The 10707-nt window shown below is 50.0% G+C and overlaps 1 protein-coding gene across 1 annotated transcript in view; it reads left to right on the top strand.

The window, feature by feature from the left end:
• MAN1A2 (mannosidase alpha class 1A member 2) overlaps positions 1–9526 on the top strand; it is a 375381-nt gene extending 365855 nt beyond the window's left edge. Inside the window, exons 13-14 of the mRNA XM_078656339.1 lie at positions 199–314; positions 8721–9526. Of these exons, the coding sequence (XP_078512465.1) occupies positions 199–314; positions 8721–8853 (249 nt within the window). The 3' untranslated portion in view covers positions 8854–9526. The remainder of the gene's footprint in view (positions 1–198; positions 315–8720) is intronic.
• The last annotated feature ends 1181 nt before the right edge of the window (positions 9527–10707 follow it).

Raw genomic sequence — 10707 nt, forward strand, 5'->3', positions numbered from 1 at the left:
ACAGGGCGAGGCTTGATTCCCTGAGCTCAGTGTGGAGTCGGTGTGTGTGCACTCACTTAGATGCCTTAGTAGGCTGGAATAGGGTGAGGCTCTTATACCCAACAAGCCCCCCAGGGCAGCATGAACCCCCACAAGAACATCCTGAGTCCCTTGAGTTTTGCTTCTTCTGACCTCCATGTATTCTCTCCTTTCTCACAGGCCATTGAGAAGTACTGCCGGGTCAGCGGTGGTTTTTCGGGGGTCAAGGATGTCTACTCCTCCTCTCCCGCCTACGATGATGTGCAGCAGAGCTTCTTCCTCGCAGAAACACTAAAGTAAGTGGTAGCGCCCCCTGTCCTCCAAAACCAGCCATGAAGGTACATGAGAGGTGTCAGCAGTGCAAGCTTCCCTCACGCACAGAAACGGTATGTGAGAGGTAGCAGCAGTGCAAGCTTCCCTCACACACAGTAAAGGTATGTGAGAGGTAGCAGCAGTGCAAGCTTCCCTCACGCACAGTAAAGGTATGTGAGAAGTAGTAGCAGTGCAAGCTTCCCTCACGCACAGAAACGGTATGTGAGAGGTAGTAGCAGTGCAAGCTTCCCTCACACACAGATACAGATCAGGTTCAGCGGGAAGCTACAGTGCAAGTTTCACTCACAACCGTAGCAGACACAACACAGACAGGAGCAATGTAATCTTTTTTCACACCTACATGTACGTTACACAGCAGTTGTACAAGCTTCTCTCGCACACTGAAAAAAGTACAGCACAAAGCAGCAGTGCAAGCTTCCCCCACGCAGAAAAGGTATGCAAGAGGTAGCAGTAGTGCAAGCTTCTTTGCACACACACATTGAATGCAAGAGGTAGCATTTGTGCACGCTGCTTACACACAGAAAAGTTTTGCTGTAGGTAGCAGGGCAATCTTCCCTCACACACAGAAAAAATATGAGGGAGGTAAGAGCAGTGCAAGGTTCACTCAGAGCCACAGACAATGAACGGACGCTGCATTCAGCAGCAGTGCAAGCTTTCCCATGCAGGTGCACACAGACATTCTTGCTGCACAAATGTCAAGCTTTCCTCACACAAAGTATGTTCCTACTGATGGTCATGTTGTGACCTGACGTGGTTCTTGGTTCCATCCATCACAATGGTCTGTCCCAAACACCTGAATCTCGCCTCATCACAGTGAGCTGTGCCCACTTTGAGCTCTCACACAACGCTTTGGTTCTCACCAAAAGGGAAAGAAACAGATTCAAGGATGAGCGACTTTGAAACCCGATCAGGACTCCATCATCTGCACTGCCCTTTCCACTGCCATTCTCACAGAATGCCAAATGGGTATCTCCAATAGGTGGCACCCCCTTCCACAGCATTCACTGTAAACAACAAGCTGGTGATTCCAGCTAACCAAGCCAGCCGGGCAGCCTTTGGTGCGATGTTTCCATTCATTCAAGCTTCCATCCCCTACTTCTGAGTCTTACCCCAGGTGCCACCACATGGGTGCTACCGCACCGCAGCCTTCTATCCCTCCTTCCCACATGTTCTTGTCGAGTCTTCTCTCGCTCGACCAACCGCATCCACCCCAGCCGGAGGTCAGAGGTGCCCTCAAGCCATGTTGGCTGCTCCCATTAGAAGCAGCATGGCCAGGTGAATGAAAGCTGCTCTGGCAGAGGCGGCACCTCTTAGGATGGTTGCATTCCTGGTGTGCCCTTTGTGGATGGTTGAATCACCCACCCCCTGCTACTGTAGTTGAATCGATATAGATATCCAATGGGGGGGCCGCTATATCTCTCCACTACGGGATGGCCTTCTCAATGGAAGCTCGTCCATCAAATGTGAATGCCTGTTATTGATCGACCATGATCTTTACCTTTGCAACTCCACAAGACCTGATTATGGCTGGGCATCACTAACAGCCTCAGACGTCCTTCCAGCTAGATACAACCCGTCCAAGAACCGTGAGTGTGCGACGTGGAAGGTGCATCACATCGTATGCAAAGACAACATTATGAGTGTTGCCGACCTCACTTCTTTATTGGTCTGTGTGAATAGCATTCACTCGCTAAAGAAGTACATCAAATGTTACGTCCTCTACTATCCGGGATGTAGCTGAATGCACATTCTCTTCCTCACACCGCTCTTTCCTCCTCTGGGCAGAGGCGCCTGACACTGCTTATGCACAAGAGATCTACAACGGAGGGTTGCCTACTTGATGACCTGCCATCATCATGGTGCACGACGTAACCTTCTTCTTCTCTTGTCCTGATGGTTTTATCAGATCAGAGTCTAAACCGCCGTTCTCTGCAGTCCGTGTTCTTGTCACTTTTATAGACCATTTGAGTACGTTTCACCAGGTGTATCTGGAACTCGGCAATCACATTTAACGGGTAAGACATTTCAACAGCAGCCAAAGCAAGACCACTCTCAAGAGCAGCCAAGACAAGACGACTCTCAAGAGCAGCCAAGACCAGACCACTCTCAAGAGCAGCCAAGACAAGGCCACTCTCAAGAGCAGCCAAGACAAGGCCACTCTCAAGAGCAGCCAAGGCAAGACCACTCTCAAGAGCAGCCCAGACAAGACCACTCTCAAGAGCAGCCAAGACAAGGCCACTCTCAAGAGCAGCCAAGACAAGGCGAATCTCAAGAGCAGCCAAGACAAGGCCACTCTCAAGAGCAGCCAGGACAAGACCACTCTCAAGAGCAGCCAAGACAAGGCCACTCTCAAGAGCAGCCAAGGCAAGACCACTCTCAAGAGCAGCCAAGACAAGACCACTCTCAAGAGCAGCCAAGGCAAGGCCACTCTCAAGAGCAGCCAAGGCAAGACCACTCTCAAGAGTGCCCAAGACAAGACCACTCTCAAGAGCAGCCAAGACAAGGCCACTCTCAAGAGCAGCCAAGACAAGGCCACTCTCAAGAGCAGCCAAGACAAGGCCACTCTCAACAACAGCCAAGGCAAGGGCACTCCCAAGAGCAGCCAAGGCAAGGGCACTCCCAAGAGCAGCCAAGGCAAGGGCACTCTCAAGAGCAGCCAAGACAAGGGCACTCCCAAGAGCAGCCAAGGCAAGGGCACTCTCAAGAGCAGCCAAGGCAAGACCTCTCTCAAGAGCAGCCAAGGCAAGACCACTCTCAAGAGCAGCCAAGGCAAGGGCACTCTCAAGAGCAGCCAAGACAAGACCACTCTCAAGAGCAGCCAAGACAAGACCACTCTCAACAGCTGCCAAAGCAAAACCACTCTCAAGAGCAGCCAAGGCAAGGACACTCTCAAGAGCAAGCCAAGGCAAGGCCTCTCTCGAGAGCAGCCAAGGCAAGGCCACTCTCCAGAGCAGCCAAGGCAAGACCACTCTCAAGAGCAGCCAAGACAAGCCCACTCACAAGAGCAGCCAAGAGAAGGCCACTCAAGAGCAGCCAAGACAAGGCCACTCTCAAGAGCAGCCAAGACAAGCCCACTCTCAAGAGCAGCCAAGGCAAGGCCACTCTCGAGAGCAGCCAAGGCAAGGCCACTCTCAAGAGCAGCCAAGGCAAGGCCACTCAAGAGCAGCCAAGACAAGACCACTCTCAAGAGCAGCCAAGGCAAGGCCACTCTCAAGAGCAGCCAAGGCAAGGCCACTCTCAAGAGCAGCCAAGACAAGACCACTCTCAAGAGCAGCCAAGGCAAGGCCACTCTCGAGAGCAGCCAAGGCAAGGCCACTCTCGAGAGCAGCCAAGGCAAGGCCACTCAAGAGCAGCCAAGACAAGACCACTCTCAAGAGCAGCCAAAGCAAGGCCACTCTCAAGATCAGCCAAGACAAGGCCACTCTCAAGATCAGCCAAGACAAGGCCACTCTCAAGAGCAGCCATGACAAGGCCACTCTCAAGAGCAGCCAAGACAAGGCCACTCTCAAGAGCAGCCAAGACAAGGCCACTCACAAGAGCAGCCAAGGCAAGGCCTCTCTCGAGAGCAGCCAAGGCAAGACCACTCTCAAGAGCAGCCAAGACAAGACGACTTTCAAGAGCAGCCAAGACAAGATGACTCTCAAGAGCAGCCAAGGCAAGGCCACTCACAAGAGCAGCCAAGAGAAGGCCACTCAAGAGCAGCCAAGGCAAGACCACTCTCAACAACAGTCAAGACAAGGCCACTCTCAACAACAGTCAAGACAAGGCCACTCTCAACAACAGTCAAGACAAGGCCACTCTCAACAACAGTCAAGACAAGGCCACTCTCAAGAGCAGCCAAGGCAAGACCACTCTCAACAACAGTCAAGACTAGGCCACTCTCAACAACAGTCAAGACAAGGCCACTCTCAACAACAGTCAAGACAAGGCCACTCTCAACAACAGTCAAGACAAGGCCACTCTCAACAACAGTCAAGACAAGGCCACTCTCAACAACAGTCAAGACAAGGCCACTCTCAACAACAGTCAAGACAAGGCCACTCTCAACAACAGTATAGACAAGGCCACTCTCAACAACAGTCAAGACAAGGCCACTCTCAAGAGCAGCCAAGGCAAGACCACTCTCAAGAGCAGCCAAGACAAGGCCACTCTCAAGAGCAGCCAAGACAAGGCCACTCTCAAGAGCAGCCAAGACAAGGCCACTCTCAAGAGCAGCCAAGACAAGGCCACTCTCAAGAGCAGCCAAGGCAAGACCACTCTCGAGAGCAGCCAAGACAAGACCACTCTCGAGAGCAGCCAAGACAAGACCACTCTCGAGAGCAGCCAAGACAAGGCCACTCTCAACAACAGTCAAGACAAGGCCACTCTCAAGAGCAGCCAAGGCAAGGCCACTCTCAAGAGCAGCCAAGGCAAGGCCACTCTCAAGAGCAGCCAAGACAAGGCCACTCTCAAGAGCAGCCAAGTCAAGACCACTCTCAAGAGCAGCCAAGTCAAGGCCACTCTCAAGAGCAGCCAAGACAAGGCCACTCTCAAGAGCAGCCAAGACAAGACCACTCTCAAGAGCAACCACAACAAGACCACTCTCAAGAGCAGCCAAGGCAAGACCACTCTCAAGAGCAGCCAAGACAAGGCCACTCTCAAGAGCAGCCAAGACAAGGCCACTCTCAAGAGCAGCCAAGACAAGACCACTCTCAAGAGCAGCCAAGACAAGGCCACTCTCAAGAGCAGCCAAGACAAGGCCACTCTCAAGAGCAGCCAAGACAAGACGACTCTCAAGAGCAGCCAAGACAAGGCCACTCTCAAGAGCAGCCAAGACAAGGCCACTCTCAAGAGCAGCCAAGACAAGGCCACTCTCAAGAGCAGCCAAGGCAAGACCACTCTCGAGAGCAGCCAAGACAAGACCACTCTCGAGAGCAGCCAAGACAAGACCACTCTCGAGAGCAGCCAAGACAAGGCCACTCTCAACAACAGTCAAGACAAGGCCACTCTCAAGAGCAGCCAAGGCAAGGCCACTCTCAAGAGCAGCCAAGGCAAGGCCACTCTCAAGAGCAGCCAAGACAAGGCCACTCTCAAGAGCAGCCAAGTCAAGACCACTCTCAAGAGCAGCCAAGTCAAGGCCACTCTCAAGAGCAGCCAAGACAAGGCCACTCTCAAGAGCAGCCAAGACAAGACCACTCTCAAGAGCAACCACAACAAGACCACTCTCAAGAGCAGCCAAGGCAAGACCACTCGCAAGAGCAGCCAAGGCAAGGCCACTCTCAAGAGCAGCCACGACAAGGCCACTCTCAACAACAGTCAAAACAAGGCCACTCTCAAGAGCAGCCAAGGCAAGGGCACTACCAAGAACAGCCAAGACAAGGCCACTCTCAACAACAGCCAAGGCAAGGGCACTATCAAGAGCAGCCAAGACAAGGCCACTCTCAACAACAGTCAAGTCAAGGCCACTCTGAAGAGCAGCCAAGAAAAGGCAACTCTCAAGAGCAGCCAAGGCAAGGCCACTCTCAAGAGCAGCCAAGGCAAGACCACTCTCAAGAGCAGCCAAGACAAGGCCACTCTCCAGAGCAGCCAAGGCAAGGGCACTCTCAAGAGCAGCCAAGACAAGACCACTCTCAAGAGCAGCCAAGACCACTCTCAAGAGCAGCCAAGACAAGACCACTCTCAAGAGCAGCCAAGACAAGACCACTCTCAAGAGCAGCCAAGGCAAGACGACTCTCAAGAGCAGCCAAGACAAGACCACTCTCAAGAGCAGCCATGGTAAGGCCACTCTCAAGAGCAGCCAAGACAAGACCACTCTCAAGAGCAGCCAAGGCAAGACCACTCTCAAGAGCAGCCAAGACAAGGCCACTCGCAAGAGAAGCCAAGGCAAGGGCACTCTCAAGAGCAGCCAAGACAAGACCACTCTCAAGAGCAGCCAAGACAAGACCACTCTCAAGAGCAGCCAAGACAAGACCACTCTCAAGAGCAGCCATGGTAAGGCCACTCTCAAGAGCAGCCAAGACAAGACCACTCTCAAGAGCAGCCAAGACAAGACCACTCTCAAGAGCAGCCAAGACAAGGCCACTCTCGAGCAGACATGACAAGGCCACTCTCAACAACAGGTATGGGAAGACCACTGCCCAGCCAGGTCCTCCCTGGACCGGAAACAAGCATCCTAGGGCCGGTTTTGGGGTTTCACCCCTCTTTAGCCAGGTTAGCTAGACTGCAGTGGCACAATGGAATGGCATGGTGAGCAAAACAACGATGGATTTAGGCCCAGATCTCTGTACTGGGGTGAATGCATGACATTGTTCTGCATTCTGTCCATAAATTGTTCTTTCTGCCTATGTTGGGGACAGGCACTTATTTTTCTGCATCAGATATTTAGCAGAGCAGGAGGGAAAAATCACAACAACTGAGAAAGAGAAAGAATAAAAAGTCACAAAGTAAGAAAGCAGCCAACTGCACGAGTGAGATGAAGGGCAGGGACAGGCTGATAGTAACCTTGTTATTCTGTGCACCGATGTTTAATTGCGCCAACAGAGTGCTTCTGATTAGAACCTTGGGCACCGGCACGCTTTCTTTACAAATTAAGCACTCGCCTGCCTGCAACTGAGTTGGTTGGTGAGGCTCCTCGGCACTGCCGTGCCCTTACTGCTGTGTTTCCAGGCTGGCCGTTTGATTCTGTTGCTGTCTCTTGTTATCCTGCCTCTCTGTGTCCGTGATCGCCCCTGCTCTTGTCTGAACTCTTCCTGTTCTGATCTGTTCCATGTAAACTCTGTCCTGTGTTCTGTGCATTCCAGTCCTGGACCCAACCTTGGTTCCAGTCCTGCTTTGCCCTGAGCCCAGTTCCTGTTTCTGTGTTCCCTCCACTGCTCCCCTCTTTCTTCTTGTATATTTATATTTTAATCTTGATTTTCATGGCTACCAAGAGGTACCAGTTGGATTCTGATGCTTGTGCCTCTGGCAGAGAGAGCCATCCAATGCTCATTTATCCCCAGGGGCTGCTGGGTGTCTCACATACTCTGAGACATTAATCTGTGCCTTGCCTTCTTGTAAGACAGTTTTCATCTCACAGAGAGACCACAATCCAAGGAACGTAGAAACCATCATTTATGATCGCCTTTCTATGATGTCCCTTCTTCCCCTTCATGTAGTATTCCAGGCTCCTGATCACAACCTGCTCCATTACTCAGCTTCTGTCCTTCCTTCTCACTCTGGTATTTAATATAACAAGTTGTCCTCTTCTCTGCAGATCCCTTTCCACTTAGAATAGACACCCCCCTTCCATCCCCCACTTCCCCATGATATCCAGTCTTATCGTGATCTCACCCAGCTCCTTCCCAGGCAGACTAGGATCCCCTCCAAGAACTGCAGGACATCACTCCTGGGTGCTTCTGACATCACTCCTGGGTGCTTCTGACATTCTGACATCACTCCTGGGTGCTTCTGACATCACGCATGACATCACTACTAAGTGCTTCTGACATCACGCATGACAAAACTCCTGGGTGCTTCTGACATCACGCATGACATAACTCCTGGGTGCTTCTGACATCACGCATGACATCATGCATTACATCACTCCTGAGTGCTTCTGACACCACGCATGACATCACATCTAGGTGCTTCTGACATCACACATGACATCACTCCTAGGTGCTTCTGACATCACACATGATATCACTCCTAGGTGCTTCTGACATCACGCATGACATCACTCCTAGGTGCTTCTGACATCACACATGGTATTACTCCTGGGTGCTTCTGACACCACGCATGACATCACTCCTAGGTGCTTCTGACATCACGCATGACATCACTCCTAGGGTGCTTCTGACATCACACATGGTATTACTCCTGGGTGCTTCTGACATCACGCATGACATCACTCCTAGGGTGCTTCTGACATAACACATGATATTACTCCTGGGTGCTTCTGACATCACGCATGCCATCACTCCTAGGTGCTTCTGACATCACACATGACATCACTCCTGGTTGCTTCTGACATCATGCATGACATCACTCCTTGGGTCAAACTGAGAGGAACTAGATTAGGTCACCACAAGGGCATTGCTAATCAAATATCTCTCATAGTTAAGCATTGATTGTGATTATTGGAAGCTAAAGAGCCCCTTTGTGAAGGAACTTATGGGGACAACAGCTCCTTTTCAGGTGAACAGTGATAAACACAGAGGTTTGTATACTCGAGACAGCGTGGGGCTGGTCAGAGATGTATTTTTACCAGTTCCACAGTGAAGATCAGGGCATTGTGTACACTTGTGGTGTGCCACCACACTGGTGGTGGACATGTCTCTGCAGAGTGTTATTGATAGCCAGGTGCTCTCCAGGATGGTGGCCTGACCCTTCTCTCCTCTTCTTCTCTCTAGGTACTTGTACCTTCTGTTCTCCAGTGACGATCTCCTGCCGTTGGACAGCTGGGTCTTCAACACGGAAGCCCACCCTCTGCCCGTCCTGCATCTGGCCAACACCACTCTTTCAGGAAACCCCGCGTCTCGGTAGGGGTCTTTGGTGGCAGACTTGGGACTGACGCTTTCCAGGCCTGTTAGTTGACATGGACCGCAGCGGGCCAGTGGAGCAGAGGCTCGGAGAGAGTCCGCCAGGGCATTCACCAACCTGCCAGGCCTCAGGTACCAGGGCAGAGTCACAGGCGGCTTGGCCAGGTTCTCATGTGTTGGCAGAAGCCATCAAAGATAATTCCATGGATTATAAGTTGACCAACCTGGTACAAGGTGTTTGGCTCGCGAGACCTGGGAGGAGGAACGCACGGTGGCCAGGTGAACTCTCTGCCTCTCACAGACGGCACAGAGCGGACAAAGGTAGACTTTCCAAAGGACCTCTTGTCGGCGCAGCGGACTTCGGTTTCATTCCTCTACTGCCGGCTGAATTGTGGGTGGCTTTGGGTCCAGTGCCGTTTGAGGCAAGATGGAGTCCACGTACATGTCTTTCTCTTTCACTTTGATAATCTTAGCGGCATGAGCAAATCCACAATGGCAGAAACAACTCATCATTTCGAGAATGAAAGACGACAATGGTCAGCCCTGTCCCACCCGGCACCGGCTGCGATCGAGGGGCTCGGAAGTGCGCAGAAATGACCGTTCTCCTGTCCAAGGCGCTTGATTCTTTTTCTTTTCTACAGCGGCGTTTCAATAAAGTCTTCATTCCAGTAAACAGGCGTGGATGTCTTGGAGCCTTATGTTGTGTGTCTTTAAGATATTCATTAATATACTGTAGTCCTGTTCATAATGCAAACCCCGCCAGGTGAACATAAAAGAGTTGACCTGTTGTTCCAGGTAAGCAAGTTGTTTCCTGTTTTTGCTTGAACGTACTCTAGATTCACAGAATGCACAAAATTCTAGATTCACAGACTGCACTATATTCTAGATTCACAGACTGCACTATATTCTAGATTCACAGACTACACAATATTCTATCTTCACATACTGCACAATGTTCTAGATTCACATACTGCACATTATTCTAAATTCACATACTGCGCATTATTCTAGATTCACATACTGCACATTATTCTAGATTCACATACTGCACGATATTCCAGATTCACAGACTACGCAATATTCTATCTTCACATACTGCACAATATTCTAGATTCACAGACTACACAATATTCTATCTTCACATACTGCGCATTATTCTAGAATCACAGACTGCACATTATTCTAGATTCACAGACTGCACATTATTCTAGATTCACATACTGCGCATTATTCTAGATTCACATACTGCGCATTATTCTAGATTCACATACTGCACAATATTCTAGATTCACAGACTACACAATATTCTATCTTCACATACTGCACAATGTTCTAGATTCACATACTGCACATTATTCTAAATTCACATACTGCGCATTATTCTAGATTCACATACTGCACATTATTCTAGATTCACATACTGCACGATATTCCAGATTCACAGACTACGCAATATTCTATCTTCACATACTGCACAATATTCTAGATTCACAGACTACACAATATTCTATCTTCACATACTGCGCATTATTCTAGATTCACATACTGCGCATTATTCCTATTCTAGATTCACAAACTACGCAATATTCTAGATTCACATACTGCACAATGTTCTAAATTCACATACTGCACATTATTCTAGATTCACATACTGCACATTATTCTAGATTCACATACTGCACATTATTCTAGATTCACATACTGCGCATTATTCTAGATTCACATACTGCGCATTATTCTAGATTCACATACTGCGCATTATTCTAGATTCACATACTGCACATTATTCTAGATTCACATACTGCGCATTATTCTAGATTCACATACTGCGCATTATTCTAGATTCACATACTGCACA

This window comes from Lissotriton helveticus, chromosome 8 (genome assembly GCF_964261635.1).
Source record: "Lissotriton helveticus chromosome 8, aLisHel1.1, whole genome shotgun sequence".
Classification (NCBI taxonomy): Eukaryota; Metazoa; Chordata; class Amphibia; order Caudata; family Salamandridae; genus Lissotriton; species Lissotriton helveticus.